At 50.0% G+C, this 20,092-nt stretch overlaps 1 protein-coding gene across 3 annotated transcripts; it reads left to right on the top strand.

The window, feature by feature from the left end:
• Nucleotides 1-10,543: 10,543 nt before the first annotated feature.
• Nucleotides 10,544-19,665, top strand: Cdc42ep2 (CDC42 effector protein 2). 3 transcript variants are annotated; one of them, XM_075973206.1, is made up of 3 exons: nucleotides 10,553-10,639; nucleotides 15,722-15,798; nucleotides 18,234-19,665. In XM_075973206.1, the coding sequence occupies exon 3, from the start codon at nucleotides 18,558-18,560 to the stop codon at nucleotides 19,200-19,202; it is 645 nt and encodes a 214-aa protein (XP_075829321.1). In that variant the 5' UTR covers nucleotides 10,553-10,639; nucleotides 15,722-15,798; nucleotides 18,234-18,557; the 3' UTR covers nucleotides 19,203-19,665. The 3 variants fall into 3 exon arrangements, with proteins under 3 accessions (XP_075829319.1, XP_075829321.1, XP_075829322.1); XM_075973204.1 differs by lacking the exon at nucleotides 15,722-15,798 and having other exon boundaries at nucleotides 10,544-10,639; XM_075973207.1 differs by lacking the exons at nucleotides 10,553-10,639; nucleotides 15,722-15,798 and adding an exon at nucleotides 11,607-11,627.
• The last annotated feature ends 427 nt before the right edge of the window (nucleotides 19,666-20,092 follow it).

Genomic DNA, 20,092 nt, shown 5'->3' with positions numbered 1-20,092 from the left:
AAACACTGCCAAGTGAGCTCCATCGCCAGCTTTCATTTTGTTAACATTTATTTATTTATTTTTGTGTGCGCCACGGCATGCATTTGGAGGTCAAGAGGACAGCCTGGGAGAGTTGGTTCTCTCCCATCAAGTGGGTTCTGGGTATTGAGTTCAAGTCACCAAGCTTTCTAGGCAGTGCCTTTCCTAGCTGAGACATCTTACCACCTTTTGTCTAAGATTTATGAATGCCGGGCAGTGGTAGCCAGGACTATTACACAGAGAAACCCTACCTTAAAACAATTATTTTAAATTTATGTATGGGGGCTATGTGCATGTGAGTGCAGGTACCCTAGAAGGCCAGAGGCGTCAGATCACCCTGGAGCTGAACCATCTGAATGTGGATGCTGAGAACTGTACTCTGAAAGACAACAGGTCCTCTGGGCCACTGAGCCACCTCTCCAGCCCCATCCCGTTCCTGCCACTTAATTCCTGAAGTGCTCCATAGCCTCTCACTTATGCTATTCACTCCTGATTCCCAAGGACCAGGAGGGTCTTGTTCACAGGTGTCTCTCAGTTCTGACAGAGTGCATAGCACACCCTCTCGAGTGTCTTGCACCACTAGGCTTGGCTGGAATGAAGTTCAAGTCGGTGCATATCCAAACCACAGCAAACAGTCTGCAGAATATAATGCCAACAGGAAACAACAGAGGCCCCACAGAAAATGGCTTAACCCATCCCCTTGAGTCATCCACCCCCAACAGTGGGTCCTGCCCTCCCTGTGACTCCCATCTTTGCTTGCAAGATTTGGGGGCTCAACTTGTCTAAATATTTAGCATTTGTGTGAAGCAGATGGGCAGGGCTTGGCTCGCTCGGCAGCTCTGGGAGTGACTCTGAAAGTGGGTAATGCACAATCTCTGGGAGAAGTCCGCGCGACAGAAACTGATGCTCGAAGCTCGTGAGTGTTGAGCCACATGAAAAGATACCTTGTTGAAAGATAATCTAAATAAAAAAGAGATGTGAGTCTGGATTGGGCATGGGAATGCAACCTGTCATCCCAGCTTTTAGGAGGCAGAGGCAGGAGAATTGATAGAAATTCAAAGCCAGACCACATAGGGAGTTTCTTAGTTACCAGTTCTGTTGCAGCAGCAGTGAAAAGTGTTGACCAAAAAGCAAGTTGTGGAGGAAAGGGTTTATTTGGATTACATTTCCACGTTGCTGTTTATCAATGAAGGAAGCCAGGACAGGAACTCAAACAGGCCAGGCCTGAAAGCAGTAGCTGATGCAGAGGCCATGGAGGAAGAGCTTCTTGGCGTGCTCAGTCTCCCTCCCTTCCTCCCTTCCTCCCTTCCTCCCTTCCTCCCTTCCTCCCTTCCTCCCTTCCTCCCTTCCTCCCTTCCTCCCTTCCTCCCTTCCTCCCTTCCTCCCTTCCTTCCTTCCTTCCTTCCTTCCTTCCTTCCTTCCTTCCTTCCTTTATTTGAGGCAGAGTTTCTCTGTGTAATAGCTGTGACTGGCTGTCCTGGAACTCGCTCAATAGACCAAGCTGGCCTCAAATACACAGGGATCTGCCTGTTTCTGTCTCTCAAGTGCTGGGATTAAAGACATGTGCCACCACTGCCTGGCCAGCCTGCTTTCTTAGGACCACCCATTGTGCCCAGCCCAGGGATGGGTCCACTCACAATGGGCTAGGCCCTCCTCCATCAATCACTAACTAGAAAAATCCATACAGCTGGATCTTATGGAGGCGTTTTTCCAATTGAGGTTCCCTCCTTTCAGACAATTTCAGCTTGTGTCAAGTTGATATAAAACTAGCCAGCACAGTGAGTTTGAAACCAGCCAGAGCTACAGAATGAGACCCTTCAAAAAGAAGGGCTGGAGAAATGGCTCAGTGGTTAAGAGCACTGGCAACTCTTCCAAAGGTCCTGAGTTCGATTCCCAGCAACCACATGGGGGCTCACAACCGTCTGTAATGAGATCTCGTGCCCTCTTCTGGTGTACAGGCATACATGCAGGTAGAACACTATACATAATAAACAAATAAAAACACTGGATAGTGGTGGCTCACGCCTTTAACCCCCGCACTTGGGAGGCAGAGACAGGCAGCTCTCAGTGAGTTTGAGGCCAACCTGGTCCTCAAAGTGAGTTCCAGGACATCCAGAGCTAAACAGAGACACCCTATCTCTAAACAAACAAAACAAAACAAAAAAAGATTAACCCTGTCTTGAAAAAACAAAACAAACAAAAAGATTATTCTGATTGTGTCTGTCTTAATTAGGGTTTCTATTGCTGTGAAGAGACACCATGACTGCAGCAACCCATATAAAAGAAAACATTTTCAGTCCATTATCGTCATGGTGGAAAGCTTGTCAGCTTGCAGGCAGACATAGTGCTGGAGAAGGAGCTGAGAGTTCTGCATCTGGATCTTCAGGCGACAGGAAAAAACTGAAACACACTTCCTCCAACAAGGCCACACCTCCTCATAGTGCCACTCCCTATGGACTTCTGGGGATCATTTTTGCTCAAACTACCACAGTGGCATACCTCTGTAGGACCCTTGTCTTCACTGCTTTCAGCAACTGTTACGACTATCTCTGGCCTTACTCAGCAACGAGCCTTTCCTTCTCAGTGGCAAGTGACAGAAACCATACCAAAACCCCCCCAAAACTGGAATTTGTTAGCTAATGTAATGGAAAATGCTTTGGGTATGGCTGGGACCAGGACACAAGCAATACCATAGATTTGTTTTCTTGGTTCTGTTTTCTTTATTTGGAGGAGCAGTTGGGGCAGGCTTTGAATAGTCCAGGCTGACCCTGAACTCCTGATCCTCCTGCTTCCACTTCCCGAGTACTGGAATTATAAGTGTGCATCAACACGGGCAGTCTTCTGCTTTCTCGAGTTGCTCTTATTCTCCAGCAGGCTTTTCCTTAGGGTTGCAAAGCTGGTCACCAGCATCCCCTTTGGAACCCTCACAGTCCCAGGAAGTTCCCAAGATCCTGTTTACTGTTAAACACCATTTCTGCCCCTGAACTATTGCTATGGCTCAGACTGGCCAAGCAAGCCTCAAACCCACTTTTAGAGTTTGAGGTGTGGGGTCCATCACCCTGGAGACTGCAGAGTTGGGAGGGACGGACAGGCTGTACAAAGAGCCCATCTCACCCTAGTTTGCTTTCTGTTGCTGTCATAAAGCAACCCGGGGAGGAAAGGGTTTATTTCAGCTATACTTCCGGTCACGATCTATAGCTGAGGGAAGTCAGGGAAGGAACTCAAGAAGCCACAGAGGAATACAGCCCAGTCCCACCTGCTGAGGGATGGTGTCACTCAACCAATAGTCATGACAGTCTGATCTGAGCAATTCCTGAACTGACGTTTCCTCTAGGAATTCTAGGTTGCATCAAGTTAACAAAGTAGCCGGTACGTCCTCTTACCTGCCCCCTTCTACGCCCCGCTCTGTGGTGCACCTCACCTCACTGTCACAGCCTGTGTGAACCTAGTCCTCTTGGTCTTAATCTCCCCAGGCATGGAATGTTCTTTCTTTTCTCTGCCTAGCAAACCCCAACTCATCCATTAATACCTGCTCACATGTCCCCCCTTCCTTGAAGTCTTTGTTTCTCCACCCCTGGCAGCAAATCCATCTTTGTAGTTCTTCAAGATTCTTTTTTTTTTTTTTTTTTTGGTTTTTCGAGACAGGGTTTCTCTGTGGTTTTGGAGCCTGTCCTGGAACTAGCTCTGTAGACCAGGCTGGTCTCGAACTCACAGAGATCCGCCTGCCTCTGTCTCCCGAGTGAAGATTTTTTTTTTTTTTTAATGATCATTGGTGTTTTACTTGCATGTGTGTCCATGTGAGGGTGCTGGAACCCCTGGAACTGGAGTTACAGATAGGTGTGTGTGCTATGTGGGTGCTGGGAATTAAACCCAGGTCCTCTGGAAGAGCAACTGGTGCTCTTCTTCTTCTTTATTATGTATATAGTTTTGTTTGTTTGTTTTCGAGATAAGCTTTCACTGTAGTTTTGGTGCCTGTCCTGGAACTAGCTCTTGTAGACCAGGCTGGTCTCGAACTCACAGAGATCTGCCTGCCTCTGCCTCCCAAGTGCTGGGATTAAAGGCATGCGCCACCACCGCTGGGCTGTATATAGTTTTCTGCCTGCATGTATCTCCTGAAGACCAGAAAAGGACACCAGATGTCATTACAGATGGTTGTGAGCCACCATGTGGTTGCTGGGAATTGAACTCAGGTCCTCTGGAAGAACAGCCGGTGCTCTTAACCTTGCTGAGCCATCTCCAGGCCCTGTGGTTCTTTGTAGTGTGTGTGTGTGTGTGTGTGTGTGTGTGTGTGTGTGTGTGTGTGTGTGTTTGTGTATGTGTTTTCATGGTATACATGTATGTGGAAGTCAGAGGATAGCTTTTGAAAGTTGGTTGGTTCTTCCACCATCTACCCTGTGTGTTCTAGGTATTGAACTCAGGTTGTGAGACTCGGTGGCAAGCACCTTTATTCTCTGAACTGTATTATAGGGCTCTCTCTTTTGTTCTTTTGATTGCCAGCCATTGACTAAGTCTTCCTGGTGGTGATTGAGAACTTGATGCTGTCCTGGGGACTTTGTGACATCACATCCATGCTGATTTAGAATTGCTGTTCTTTCATGATGGGTTGTTTGTTCCAGAAGTTGGCATAGCTTGCCCACTGTGTCTTCTCTAGTCCAGCAGGTCTTGAGGTAAAGATCGCTTGTAGAAATGGCTTTTTGGGCCAGCCATGGTGGCTCATACCTTACCAGCACTCTGGAGGCAGAGGCAAGCAGATCTCTGTGAGTTTGACGCCAGAGCCTGGTCTACACAGTGAGTTGATGGACACCCAGGGCTATGTAGAGAGACCCTGTCTCAAAATACAAACAAACAAGCAAAGTCTTTTTAGTTTGGCATGTTGGCACACACCTGCAATACCTCAGGGACAGAGGAAGGAGGATTCAGAGTTTGGGAACAGCCTGAGACGGAGAAGGCTTTCATGGTAATGACAAGGGACCTAGGAAGTCCTGGGCATGGGAAGTCCTGAGGGCAGGCTCTGCTCATTGTGTAATTTATTTCCTAGTCTAGTGACAGCCATGGGGCCCACATACTTCTGGGAGGAAGTGCCTGGGCTTGTCCCTACTAGGACAGAACTGTCACCACTCTGGAAAACCCCATGGCCCTGAGCTAGAGGCCAAAACGCAAACCTAAAGGAAAGTCCCCCTACCACCTAGTTCCCAAGGGTAGAAGCCATCATCTGGGGGTGACTCTGTGGATGACTGCTCATCTGGAACCCCAGCTTTGAATGGCCGAGTTCTCCAAAATGGGGTGAAAAGGGAGGAGGGGAGGGCAGGGCTTGGCAGGAGTCCTGGGCAGGAAGGAAGCACTAACAATCAAGGAAAAAACACAGCCAAGGCTTGGGTTGGGCTCAGGTCACAGGCACCGCAGGCACCCCTGAGCTGGGACTTCAAGGCTCCCAGGGGTGGACACAGCTCCTTCACCACCCCCAATACCCTGTGTTGACCTAGGAGGGGAGCTCGCACACCTCGTGAGACCTCCATCACTCTCTCCCAGCATCTTCTCTCGATGCCCCTGTTATCTCCGTCATCCCACCAACCTCTCAGGATCCTCTATTCCCAAGGGGCAGAGAGCTGGCTGCAGCCCATGGAGAGGAGAGGGACTCCAGCCTTTGGGAGTGGGGGACTTTTGGCTGTACTCTCCAGGGCCCATCAGGTCAAGGTCCAAGATGAGGGCAATTTCCAGGAAGAAGTGGCCGGGAAGGGAAGGAAGGTCTGAGTCAGTCTCTGTGTGGTCATCTCCGTGGGGGAGGAAGCTGTAGGGCTGGACCTAGTGGGCCCATCCTAGGTCAGGGAGGCTGTGAGCTGAGAGGAAAACCGAAACCCCTCTTCTAGTGTACCCGTCTGTGCCTTCTTGGGACCACAGTGTCCAAGAGCCATCCCAATGGACACATTCCATATCCCAACTTGGATGTCCAACTGGAACACAGGGTCCAGGCTGGGAGCTGTAGACACTTCTCTGAGTGTCTGACAGAAGTGCAAGCCACCCAGGCTGTCCCCAAAGAAGTAGACTACTCCTAGCCTGAGGAGTTGTGTAAAAAGCCAGTTTAGTAACTGAAATCTTATTTATTTTTCTTTTGTTTTGAGACAGGGTATCATTCTGTAGACCTGACTGGTCTGGAACTTAACATGTGCCTCAGGTTAGCTTAGAAATCATGGCAATCCTCCTGTCTCAACCTTGTGAGTATTGGAATTATAGGCACATACCACAGTACCCAACCAGAAATTCCATTCTATAAATGATTAACTGTGAGACTGCAGATGGCAATGCCAGGTATGTGCGTACAATCCCACCCTCTGGGGGGTCTCCTCAGGCCAGGTATGTGCGCACAATCCTACCCTCTGGGGGTCTCCTCAGGCCAGGTATGTGCGCACAATCCCACTCTCCTCTGGGGGTCTCCTCAGGGACTCTGTCTAGCCTGCTCATAAATGGAGGAAAAGCTAAGCTGTCCTCCTCCTGCAATTGCACAGGGCAGAACCCGGGTCAGACCATCCTGGTGCAGCCTGGGTGGGTCGTTGTCTCGCTCAGGATAACAGCAAGAGCCAAGGCGCCATCCAAGCAGCACGGACAGCCGGCGCTGGATGCTTTTCCCATCCAGGGTGACCGAAAACAATTCCCAGAGCACAGGTGGCAGCTTCGGTCTGGTCTGCTGTTCTCTACATACGCCCTCCAGTCCCGACCCCCCTCTCACCCCGCCACAGACACTACCCTAAAGAGCCCTGGGCTGCTCGCTGGCAGTGCAGCGCTGTGGAGGAGAGCTTAGACACCCCCAACCCTCCACTCCTGTTACTTCCTGCTTTGTTGCCAGCTCTGGTCCTGGAGGCTGGAATGTCTGAGAACATCTGGATGCCAGCTGGCATCTGGTGAGGGTCCTTATACTGTTTCATCCCCTGGCAGGAGGCAGAAGAGAGAGAGGGTAGGTGGGGAGAGGGAGAGAGAAAGTGGGCTTGCATCCTCCAGCCCTTTGGTGCTGGCACTGAGCCTTTCGTGGACTTAGAGCACTATGATCTAAACAGCCCCCAGCGGGTCCCACCTCCAACATCTGCCTTTCGGGGAATATACTCATAATATAGCCTTCACCCGTATGTCAGTGTGGTCCAGGTTCCTTTCCAGGACTCTCCTCAGTTTTCCACCAAGCCATCCAGGCCGATCCTGACCTGTCCTGGGACACTGAGCAAGGAGTAGAGCCAGCTGAAGATTAAATCCTGCCACCTTCAATAGTAGGACTAGGGAGGCAGAGGCAGGAGGATCTCTGTGAGTTTGGCCTGGTCTACAGAGTGAGTTCCAAGCCAGTCAGGGCTACGTAGTAAGACAAGTAAGACACTGTCTCAAAAAACAAACAAAACAACACAAAACAAAAATCCAAAACTTCCTTTTTATTCATTTCCCAATGATACGGGAACAAATTAACACACAAGCTTGGTGGCTTAAAAGCCTACAGACCGGGCTGGAGGGACGGCTCTAGTGGTTAGGGTGCAAGCTGCTGAAGCCATCCCAACATGGCTCCTGGAGCCGACATCAGCTGATGTCAGCAAATGACAGGTGATTCACAGCACCTGTAGCAAGGCCTTCTGCATGCCTCAGGGGCCACCTGCACACACCCCACACAGAAGCAGACATATACACTAATTTAAAGCAACACTGCCACACAAATTCCTTACCATGTGGTGGAGGTCAGAAGTCCTATGAAATTAAAGTCAAGATGTCTGGAAGCTCTGGGAGAGTCTGTCCTTGTCTTCTCCAGCTGTTAGGATGCTCAGAGCTGCTTGGTTTGTGGGTTCTTCTTTTCCTCTAAAAATAGCACCAGAGTATCTTTCGGGCTGGCCCTTCCTTCCATTATAGATAGATTGATTGGCGTGTGTAGCAGTCAGACGAAAACCTGTGGGCATGGGTGCTCTTCTTCCACCATGAGAGTTCAGGAGCTCCAACGCAGGTCGTCAGGCTTGGGGACAGAGTGCTTAAGTCCAGCAGGATCAGAAGCTCAACCATCTCATACCCACCCCATGTTTGACTGTTTCGACAGAGGGTCTCACCATGTAGCCCAGACTGGCCTCTGCTTCCCCAGGCATGTGCTGCCAGGCCTAGTGTGGCCCTTCTTTAATTGTTTTTTTCAAGACAGGGTTTCTCTGTGGCTTTGGAGCCTGTCCTGGAACTAGCTCTTGTAGACCAGGCTGGTCTCGAACTCACAGAGATCCGCCTGCCTCTGCCTCCCGAGTGCTGGGATTAAAGGCGTGCGCCACCATCGCCCGGCTCCTTCTTTAATTTTTTGTCTTTTCTAATTTTTAAGGGCCCTTGTAATTAAACTGGCCCACTCAGGTAATAGAGCATAATCTTTATTTCTTTAAAAAATGACATTAATGGCAGAGGCAGGTCAATTTCTAAGTTCAAGGACATCCAAGGCTATGTAGAGAGACACTGTCTCAAAACAAATAAAAAAATGAAAAAAAACAAAACAAATAGAAACCCAGCAACAACAAGAAATTACATTAAGTCAGGTGTAGTGGCATATGCCTCTAATCCCAGCACTTGGGAGGCAGAGGCAGGTGGATCTCCATGAGTTTGATACAGTCTTGGTCCAAATAGTGAGTTCCATACCAGCCAGAGCTATACAGTGAGATTCTGTCTCAAAAAATAAATTACATTGTGTTTTTGTGGAGGTAGGGGCATGCATGTTTGCTGTGGTTGTATGTGGCCAGAGAACATTTAATAGTTCTCTCCTTCTTCCACCATGAAAGCCCCAGAAATCAAACTCAGATTGTGAGCCTTGACTGCAAACACGCTTAGCTGCTGAATCCTCACTCATAATGACCCTCTTATTTAGTTATTTTTGGTTTTTTGAGACAGTGTTTCTCTGTAGCTTTGGAGCCTGTCCTGGAACTAGCTCTTGTAGACCAGGCTGGCCTCAAAATCACAGAGATCTGCGTGCCTCTGCCTCCTGAGTGCTGGGATGAAAAGCGTGCGCCACCACTGCCTGGCTGACCCTCTTTTATTTTGGGACTTGAATTAACTATATGGATGGGAAGAATAATAGTGAACTCCTGATCCTCCTGCCTCAGTCCTCTGAGCGCTGGGATCACAGACGTACACCAGCCATCCTGTTTACGGAGCGCTGAGGACAGAAGCCAGGGCCTCATGTGCTACCTAAGTACTCTGTGAACTAAAGTGTATTCCTAAGCCAGGGTAATCTCTATGTTAAAATCCCCCGAGCAGGGCATGGTGGTTTCCATCTATAGTCCCAGCTCTTTGGGAGGTTGAGGAAGGAGGACTGGTTGAGCCCAGGTTTCTGCTTATCACAATCCCCCAGGTACTCAAAATTCCCTTCCCACATAACAATCAGTCATAGGTTCCAGAGGTTAAAATGGGGAGATCTTGATCTAGGGATGCATGCATGTGTGAGTGTGAGGGCGTGTGAGTGTGTGTATGCATACATGCATATGTGACTGGTGATTAAACAGGGACTAACACACAGGGAAACACACCGAGCCCCTCAGAGCTGTATTTCCTAACCCAGATTACTGACATCTTTAAGGATGCATGACTCATAGTTCTTCCCATTCTGCCCTCCCCCCTGGCTTGGCTGACACATTCGCTCACCCCAGCATCCTCCCCTCCTGTACACACATCCCATTTCTTCAGTGGCTGTCTGGAAGCCAAGCATCCTGGCTCCTCTCTTCCCCCCTTTCTCTTTTGCCTCACTCCTCTTCGCACTTAACCACCTGGATTGGGATCGCCCTGTGCCTTGTACCTTGAATTTCTTGAGTCCCCATCTCTCACCTTCCCTAACCACAAGTAGACACCCAACGAAGTTATTCCACTTACTCATAGAACGGAGCAATAACAAGTTTTCCTCGGTCTTTCTCAGCAACCTTAGAACCTGCCCTTCAATAACTGTCTCTGATCCTGTGTGACTGTATAAATGAACGAATCATTGTAGGAGCTCAAACCCACGTCGGAAATAACCTAGCAGGACAGCAAACACAGGCGTGCCCAGTCTCTCTCTGTCTTTCTCGGTCTGTCTGTTTCTGGTTTTCTCCGTGCTGCCCCCTCCCCGAATCTTTCTCTCTCCCTCCTTCCATCGCTCTCTCTCCTAGGTTAGGCAAACTCTTTAAAGCTCTGCTAAGTTTGGAAGGCGCCTGCAAAGCCCGATTCATTCCGGTAGAGTCACACTCGTGCGGACGTCTCCCGGGTCACAATCCTTCCGGCAAGGAAACCCATCCAAGGACGCTCAGAGATTTCTCAAGAATTCGCTCTTCCGGCCTTTGCTGGCCCAGTGCTTCTAGCCTAAAATTTTGACTCCAACGTGCACAGCTGGCGTCCTGGTAGCCACCACTGCTACTCCTCGGCGAATGCCCCAGCTCCTGGAGGCTAAGGCTCTGGAATCTTGCAGCGAGTCTGCAGAACAGAGAACTTGGGTGGTGCCGCGGTGGGCGGGGATGTGTGGGAGGGGGCTGGAAAAGGGCCACTCTGGATTGGCTTCTAGTGCTGGGGGCGGGGCTTCGGGTCTGAGGTCCGCATTGTAAGTTCCCAGGCCCTCCCTGGTGCTCTATCCCGGCCGCGCAGCTCCGCGGCTTTGCCCGCGCGCCTCAAGGTGAGTCTAGACTGAGGTTTCTCAGGCCTCTGGTGGCTTCTTGGAGAGTCCATCCAGGGTGGTGCTCGGTTCTGGTCCAGGTCAGGCCCCTTACCAGGCGCCTGGGTCCCCGCCCCCTACCCATGACCTCCCACAGCGCCCAGGGCGCTGCGCTGTCAGTCTTGCAGCTCCTATCTTTACCAGTGTTCTATGCTGGAGCCTCGAGACCAGGGCGCATCCTTCCTCTGCCCGTGTCCCCGCCTGGGCTGGAGGCCGTATTTTTAGCGGCTGGTGAGGTGTCCTCCTATCTTTAGCTGCAATGTTACTGAAACGGATCTGGGCTGCGCCAGGCAGCGCTTGGCTGGGGAGCTGGAGGGGTCGGCGCGGGAACGCGAGCCAGGGTTGAGCAGCCGGGCTCGCTGGAGGGCGGGGGCCTGCACGTCCGAAACCTGGCGGCACGCCAAGCAGACACTGGGACCTCGCCCAGGCCGGGAAGCTCAGGCAAGGCCCCTCCTAGAGCTCGGGGACCGGGACAAGGTCCCCCAGTCTTCGCACTTCCACCCTCACCGTGGCCTGACTGTGCGACCCAGAGAAAAAGCCCTATGGGTGATACACCTCGGGTAGTGGAGCGTGCAGCTCCGCGGTGGGCGTCAGCCTGGAGCCGGTGTGCTCAGTGGGACCCTAGAATGCTGGACGATAGCGGGGGGGCGCGCGCCACCTAGCGACCACGGGTCCTATCGCTTCTCTGCGCTGGGACCCAGGGAGACCGCTGCGGGAGAACCAACTTCTGAGGTGGCCCTGTCAGGGCTGGCAAAAGGAAACCCACGCCTGGGGGCTGAGTAGGGTTCGGTTTTTGTTCTTGTTGCAACCCAGGAGAGCCGAAGGGTTTGAGAAAGGACCTGCAGATATTTGCTGAATGTCCTTTGATGGTGACAGTGGACTCATCTATTTCTGCAGAGCCTCTTGTTTCCAGTATAGCAAAGGGTTAGCCCATTTTAAGATGAGGAAGGTGAGTCCAGTCCCGGAGAGGTCACAGAGTTCCAGGTGGAATTAAGATTCCAAACTATTCCTTTTGGCCTGGCAAGATGTCTCAGCGGAAGTAGCTTGCTGAGCAAGCTTGGGGATGAGTTCCATCTGCGAAACATGTAAAGATGGAAGAAGAGAACTGACTCCACAAAGTTACCCTCTGACCTACACACACACACACACACACACACACACACACGTCATAGTACATATGAGCTTGTGTGTGAGCTTGCATGCACGTACACACACATACGTCGTGCGTATATTCACGATAACAATAAATGCAACTTTTTGTTTGCTTGTCTTTTAGAGGCAGTATTTTAGTTCTTAGGGGCAGGCAGATTTCTAAGTTCGACTGGCCTGGTCTACAGAGTGAGTACCCGGGCAGCCAGGACAACCTGTTCTGTAGAGAAATCCTGTCTGAAAAAAAAGAAAACAAACAAACAAAAATCTTTTACTGCATTTAAGAGTAGGGACAAAAATCACGTCTGGAGCTGGGCATGCTAGCACACTTTTTTTTTTCCTTTTGGTTTTTTGGATGTTTGAGGGGGTCTCCCTTTGTAAACTATGGCTGTCCTGGAACTCACTATGCAAACTAAGCTGGCCTCGAACTCACAGAGAGCTGCCTGCCTTTGCCTCCCAAGTGCTAGAATTAAACATTCATCACCATGCCCAGCTGGGTGGCACACTTCTAATCCTGGCACTTGGGAAGCAGAAGCAGATCTCTGAGAGTTTGAGGCCAGCCTAGTCTACAGAATGTGACAAAAAGAGGGGAAAAAATCATTAGTTCTGAAGTGTGTATGGAGGGAGGGGAATTTCCGGGAACATCCAGAGTGAGCAGAGCTAAATATTCTCCATGGCCAGAGGGGATCTGCCTCCAGGAAGTTATTTCCTCTGAGGGAGGCCCAGGGTTGCTGTCCAGGGCAACCCACAGAGCTGGGATGGCTCCCATCTGCTCCTCCGGTTGTTGGAGGAGGCTCCTCCTGGCAGCCTTCCTCCAATCAGAGTTCCTTCCAGCTCTGAACACTGGCAAGTCCGGGAAGTGGCAGCCAAGGGATATGACTACATAGAGGAAGCTGCAGACTTGATAGTTTTTCTCTCCTGTTCCCCATCCATATCACCACGGGGCCAGTTCACTGCCTTGAAGCCACATGGCCAGCCTTGGTACCAGTGCCTTTCCTTGCTAGTTGGATGAGGCTCCACTCGGTGGCTATCTAGGACAGTAGCGACACCTACCACACTGTGGCTTTAGAGTGTGAGGAACCCCATGGCAGGCTGGAGCCTCCACTCCTGTGGTTGTTAGATCTTCTAGTCAGGATTGCTCGTGGTCATTCCCAGCTTTCTCCTGGGTGGCTGATGCTAGCCCCACCCTTCCCTTTAGCCTCTGTTCTCCTCACATCTGGATTTGGGTGGGTACATCTGGCTCAGAGTGAGACAGCTGTCAGGGACTCCCAGTTTGCTGTGGAAACACCCAAGCTGTCTTGGAGCTCTAGTGTGATGGAGTGAGCGTGGGGGAAGGACCTGGCCCAGGCTCTAGGCAGATCTCACCAATTGGCCCAGCTCGCCCTCAGTGGAAAGGAAGCAGTAGTTACCCCATTGCTACACAGCAGCAAACCGGACAGATCAGATGTGTTCACAGGGTCAACCAGTGATGGAATTCGAAGACCTGGGGTGTGTCTTCTTCCGACAGCTCCTCTAGAATTAGCTGGAATCTACCATGAAGTTCATTCTCTTGTCTCCTGTTGGCTGCAGGTGCTCAGAGGCCAGAGATGTCCAGCCTCCATGGTTCAGCCTAGGGTGTCCGGCCTCGGGGTGGGGTTTCCTGAGCAAGGGCCTGTGCTGAGATGGGGGCAGTTAGGACTCTGCCCTGCCTGCATCCGGCTGCCTTCTTTCCTGCCCTTCCTGATCACCCACAGCCTACCCAGGATGGAGACTGAAGCAGAGGAAACAGGGGGTGCTACCTTTACTCAGGTGTGGGCTGGCCTAGAGGAGGCTTAGTGGAAGAAGACAGGCTTCTCTGGCTTTAATCCTGGCCCTGCTGCTGACTGCAATGTGATCTTGGACATGTTGACTCCAGGGGGATCACGCAAAGATGGGGACATACCACCAAAGTCTAATAAACCAGAAGCAAACTTTATTCCAGAAACAAGATTCCAGGAAAACCAGAAGCAAAGTTAAAAATAAAACAATAAAAAATAAAAACACTGCGGGGCACAGAAGCTTATCAGTAGCTAAGACCACAGTCAGAGATGGTGCTTGTTTGTTAGGCTGTGGCCAAAGGCTGGTTTCTGAACCAGCCTTTTATAGTTAGGGCACCAAGCATTAGGTCTGAACAAAGGATTTTTACAGTCTTGCCCCTACCCGTGGGTCAGTCAACGTAGACCCTAAGGAGGGGAGTGAGTTCTAATGTCAATGGGCAGCTATCATGAAATATGTTTCAGAGTAGATTACAGCTAGAGTCAATAATTACAAGAAAACGGATGTCTTTAGCAATTAGAAAAGGGACTTCTAGTAATACCAGAAGGTTAATAGATTAGAATTAATTGGTTCTTAGGGGACTGGAGAGATGGCTCAGAGGTTAAGAGCACCGATTGTTCTTCCAGAGGTCCTGAGTTCAATTCCCAGCAACCACATGGTGGCTCACAACCATCTGTAATGAGATCTGGTGCCCTCTTCTGGCCTGCAGGCATCCATGCAGTCACAACACTGTAAACAAAATAAATAAATCTTAAAAAAATTAATTGATGGAGCTGGAGAGATGGCTTGGCGGTTAAGAGCATTGCCTGCTCTTCCAAAGGTCCTGAGTTCAATTCCCAGCAACCACATGGTGGCTCACAACCATCTGTAATGAGGTCTGGTGCCCTCTTCTGGCCTGCAGACATACATGTAGACAGAATATTGTATACATAATTAATTGGTTCTTAGACAAGGAACTTAAAAGATAGCAGAAACCTCAGAAAGCTCAGATTCAGACTGCCATACTTCACATCCTCCAGTGTCAGAGCTCATTACTTAGAGGTGTTTGTCCTGTCCTGTCTCTCTGGTACCTCAGGCAGTGTATACTGGAGCCCCATGCCTCCTCTTTGATGGTGCCAGTTTCCCATAACGGAGACAGTGCTTAACCCAGAGGTTACTTATCTCTGTCTCCTAAAGGTTAACTCAGTTCATATCTGTCGTTCATCCAGAATGACCAAGACACTGCTCTCAGAAGCTCCGGCCTTGTATATAGAACAGCCAGTTGTGAAATGGAATGACCTAGGCTGATGGAGGCTTCTTAAGCGTCTGAGAAAACAGCTCACTGTGAATGACTGAGCCTCGATCTGCTGAGAAAGCTGCTGACAGTCTGTTCTCATTCTCCTAGACTTAGAACTTTATATTTATTTCTACATTCTTATTTTTGGAATCTTCATTTTTATTTTCTTATTCTTGGACTCTTCAGACAAATTTCTTGCCTTTTGCACTGGATTCTGCATTTGGAGTCAAATGAGTCAGGCTCTCCACACAGCAACCCCACCAAGGGACTGGAGGGTATACAGTGAACGGGTGCACCTGCTCTGCTTCTGCTTCCTGCGTTGTTAAACCAGTGTTGCGCCTACACAGGGTGCCTTTTTCCTATCTTAAAGATTGTTCTGTTTCCCTGGCCGGAGAAATAACCCAGGCTTAGTGAGAAACTGATGGCTGAGTACAGCTCTGTTTCTTGGGGTTTTATTATTTGTGTTGTGTTTTTAGACAGCACCTCAAAAAAAGAAAAACTGCATTTTTATAAAACTGGAAAAGTGCTCACTGTAACAGCACATGCTAAATCAGAACAACACAGAGGTGGCTGTGCGGCCTCTGTGCAAGGATGACGGTTTGTGCTTTTAGAGACAGGGTTCTTCTGTGCAGCCCAGGTCATCCCGAAATTCTCTTGTAGACCAGGCTGGCCTCAGAGATCTGTCTGCCTCTGCCTCCCGAGTGCTGAGATTTAAAGGTGTGTACTACCACCACTCAGCTTTTTTTTTTAAAGAGTTTTTATGTATATAAGTATTTTACCTATACGTGTTTGTGTATTCATTAATGCATGATTTTTTTTTTAAGAATCTGCCACTTACCTTCAGTCCCAACACTCAGAAGACAAATACAGACAAATCTCTCAGAGTTCCAGGCCAGACAAGGTGAGATTCAGTCCCCCCAAAAAATGTCTGAACAAGAGAGGAAAAGTCAGCCTGAAATTATAACATCACTGGCATTTAGGCCAACACCCCTTCACACACATGTAGATTGTCCATGTGTACTTTAGTATGCCAATGGGCAAAGCTATAGGTCATCTGCTGGGGACACTTTTCCCTCCAAAGCAGGCAACACATACCACCACTCTTCTGACCAGTATGACGACCTGATTCTTTCTCATTTCTCATGTTAAGAGAGAATCCTAAACAGACTGGCATATATGGAGTGTGGATGGCAGGGGCATTGGTAGTCCATGCTTTTAATAAATGGTACCCTCTCAGGCTCGAGAGATGGCTCAGTGATTAAACACTTGTTGCTTTTGCAGAGGTTGGGTTCCCAGCACCCACAGGGCGGCTCACAACCAACTCTAACTCCAGTTCTAGGCATCTGATGTTCCCTTTTACCGCTGCAGACACCAGCCTTGCCCACGGCGCACTCACATACTCACAGCCAACTCTCACATACGTAAATAAATCTGAAAAACTTAGCGGCGTCCTTTTGAACGTTTCCACATTTTGTCTGTCTCTTTCTGTAGTATCTTGCTTTCTGCAAGCATCCAGCTGTGTCTGATCTTTCTCATTTGTTTCCGTCTGTTTCTCCTGCTGCGCATGCACTCTGCCAGGAGCTACGTGGCAGTGGCAGCCCCGAGTTTTAATGTTCAAATGGGGATCATAGGAGGGTTGTGATAACATGTTTGCAAAGCTCTCAGAATACCACTCCAAAAAGTATTATATACCCTGCCTCATCTCTCTGTGCTGGGGCTGGGAGGAGGGGCTGGGAGGAAGGTCAGACAGGAACTCCAGACTCGACCTCTGCTTCTGACCTGAGGGAGGAGGAAAGGGAAACCTCCAAGTGGGAAGTGGCGGATTATGAGGCATTGGTCATTCAGCTGCTGGCTGGATGCCTGTGTTCCCAGCACTGAACCAGGCCTGGGTGGGAAAGGCAGTTTCGAAACTCTCCATCCTCAGTTGAGTAGGGAGTTGAGACCAGTGGTGAGACTCACATACAATGGGGCACTTCTTGTGTGGCAGAACATAGCTGATGGAGGTCAGGGATAAGCGTGAATACCAGGCAGGAGCAGTAAGTAGAGCGAGAGATCGGGGCTGGAGTTTGTAGGTGTCTAAGGACCTAGCATCAAGATTCAGGGACTCCATTCCTCCTCAGATGTGGGAGGGCTGCTGTAGTGCACACTTTTAATCTCAGCACTCAGAAGGCAAAGGTGGGTGGATCTCTCTGAGTTCCAGATCAACTTAGTTTACATAGTGAGTGCTAGATCAACCAGGGCTACACAGGGAACGCTGCATAAAAACAAAAAAGAGGGGGCAGTGGTGTAGCCCACGTCTTTAATCCCCGCTCTCAGGAGGCAGAAATAGTTGAATCTCTGAGTTTGAGGCCATCCTGGTCTGCAGAGAGGGTTCCAGGACAGTCAAGACTACACAGAGGATCCTGTCTCGAAAAACCAAAATAAATAAATAATCAAAAAAAAAAAAAGACCCTCATTACATATCCCAGGCTGACATCAAAGTCACAGAGATCTGCCTTCCTTGAGTTAGGATTAAGGTGTGATCTACCAAGCCCCATGTGTTGACTTTTAAAGTTTGTTTTATTATTGTTGTGTGTTTATGAGTGTGGACACACGCCACAGCTGCTTGAGGAGGTCAGAGAACAATTCTCAGGACTCCGTTCTCTCCAGCTGTGGGTTCCGCAGACCAAGCACAGGTCGACGGTTTGTACAGCGAGTGCTTTCACGCACTCCGCCATCTTGTCTACCTCTGCCTCCTTTATTATTTTTTCTCCATTTTTTTTTTGTGTATGTATGTGTGTATGTTTCTGTTTTTAAAGACAAGGTTTCTCTGTGTAGTCCTGGTTGCCCTGGAACTCACTCTGTAGACCAGGCTGGCCTCAAACTCACAGAGGCCTGCTTACCTCTGCCTCCTGAGTGTTGGGATTAAAAGCGTGAGCCGCCACCACCCAGCTGTTTTTCTCCATTTTTTGAGATGGGGGCCTGATGAATCTGAGGCTGATTTCACAGCCAGAAATTGGTATGTAGCCAGGGATAACCTTGAACTTCTTGTCTCAAGGGCTAGGACACTGGCTGTACCGCCATGCATGTATTTATCCATGCATGTATTTATGGGGTTCTGGGGACTGAACCAGGGCTTCCTACATGCTAGGCAGTCACTATAACTAAGCTACATCCCCAGCTCTTTTTTGTTGTGTTTTGTTTTGAGGCGGGTTCTCACATAGCCTAGGCCGGCCTTGAACTCCTGACCTTCCATCTGTGTCTCCTAAGTGTTTGGAATTATTGGCACGCCCCTCACCTAGACAGTTGCTTTGTGTGTTGTCCTCCCGCCCTGATTCATGTGCTCTTTCATTTCAGCTTCTCAACCTCGGACTAAGGAAAGAATTTTAGAACAAGAACAAACCATATCGCTGCTGCTGAGACCTCACCTTTCTGCCTGCAGCTCTGCAGAAGGACTTCCATCCCTTTGAGAAGAAAGTGGGATAGTCACACTCCCTGTCTTCATTGGCCTTTAACCTAACTTCTAATTCCCTGAGCCAACTTTGATCACATTTACCATCTAATCTTTAGTGTTGGCAAGTGTGGACATCTGAACACCGCCCTCTGGAGCCAGTGTTTTGGGCTGAGGGTGTTGGGAGGGTACTGAGGACTGAGCAGCCAGGGCTGTGTGCTGAAGTCACCATGTCCACCAAGGTCCCCATTTATTTGAAACGTGGTAGCCGCAAAGGCAAGAAGGAAAAGCTTCGGGACCTGCTGTCCTCAGACATGATTAGCCCACCACTTGGGGACTTCCGTCACACTATTCACATTGGCAGTGGTGGGGGTGATGACATGTTTGGGGACATCTCCTTCCTGCAGGGCAAGTTCCACCTCCTTCCAGGAACGGCAGTGGAGGAGGCCGAGGAGGATGGCAGCTTCGACCTTCCCTTCCAGTTCACTCGCACTGCCACTGTGTGTGGGCGGCCACTCCCTGACGGACTGTCACCTCTGCTCAAAAATGCCATCTCCCTCCCTGTCATCGGTGGTCCCCAGGCTCTCACCCTGCCCACAGCCCAGGCTCCACCTAAGCCTCCTCGCCTGCACCTGGAGTCACCACAATCTTCTCCAAAGTCCTCCCCGCAGGAGGCAGGAAATGTGGACATCTGGAGGATCCCGGAGGCCAGCTCCCCCCACAATGGCATGAGTCCGGAGCCAGAGGCTGAAGAGCCTTTCCTGTCCCATGCCAGCTCCCTGCTGTCTCTGCACGTGGACCTGGGGCCATCTATCCTGGATGATGTCCTCCAGATCATGGATCAGGACCTGGGCCACGTGCAGATCCCCACATAGGACCCTTGCTGACCAGACAGGTCACCGAGGCTGTGGTGACGCCTAGAGACATCTATGGACATGGCTCTGACCTAGGAGTCAGCGTCCCAGATCCCACCCGTGGGTGCTGGTCAGTGACTGTGTTTTGAGCCTTTTCTTTCCTTCCCTCCTCCCAATGGACAGAGGACATCTTTGCTTCCCTCTAACAACATCCGCAGGGGACCATGTCAGATTTGCCCCAGACATTCCTGAGCCTCTTAGGTCATCTGGAGCCCCACTTCCCTCTCTGAAATGGACTCTACCCCTTTTCCACTGCCCTCCACCCCAGCATCATCGGATACCCACAAATCTGTCTTTGTACCCTGGCCTGGGAACACGTTGTCCGTAACCAGACATGGTATGCCTTGTGTCCTGTCCCATCCCTTCTCCACATGACCAGGGGATTCTGGTTGCAATAAAACATGCTGCTGGTGGTGGCTGAGCATCCTGTCCCCTTATCCCAGGCTTCCTTCCAAAGGTGGGCCAGTCTCCATAAACAAGCTCACATGAGAGAAGTCCCACCCCAGAAGATTTCATAGAGCCTGGGCCTCCCCTTCAGGGCTTGTGCTTAAGTCTGTACCCACAGTGAAAATGAAGCAAGAATAGTCAGTATTGTTACTTTGTTGCTATGACAAAATGTCTGATGAAGCCTGGCGGTGGTGGTGGTGGTGGTGCACGCCTTTAATCCCAGCACTCGGGAGGCAGAGGCAGGCGGATCTCTGTGAGTTTGAGGCCAGCCTGGTCTACAAAGGGAGTTCCAGGACAGGCTTTAAAGCTATAGAGAAACACTGTCTAGAAAAAACAAAAAAAAAATGCCTGATGAAAACAGCATCAGGGAAGGGTTATCTGGGCTCACAGGTCCCAGGTACAGT

The sequence above is a fragment of the Microtus pennsylvanicus genome, chromosome 5 (genome assembly GCF_037038515.1).
Source record: "Microtus pennsylvanicus isolate mMicPen1 chromosome 5, mMicPen1.hap1, whole genome shotgun sequence".
NCBI lineage: Eukaryota > Metazoa > Chordata > Mammalia > Rodentia > Cricetidae > Microtus > Microtus pennsylvanicus.
The sequence above is the reverse complement of the archived record's forward strand: the minus strand, read 5'-3'. Positions and strand labels throughout refer to the sequence as shown.

Coding starts and splice junctions, on each gene's coding strand:
- Cdc42ep2 (XM_075973204.1), top strand. CDS start 18,558: ATGTCCACCAAGGTCCCCATTTATTTGAAACGTGGTAGCCGCAAAGGC.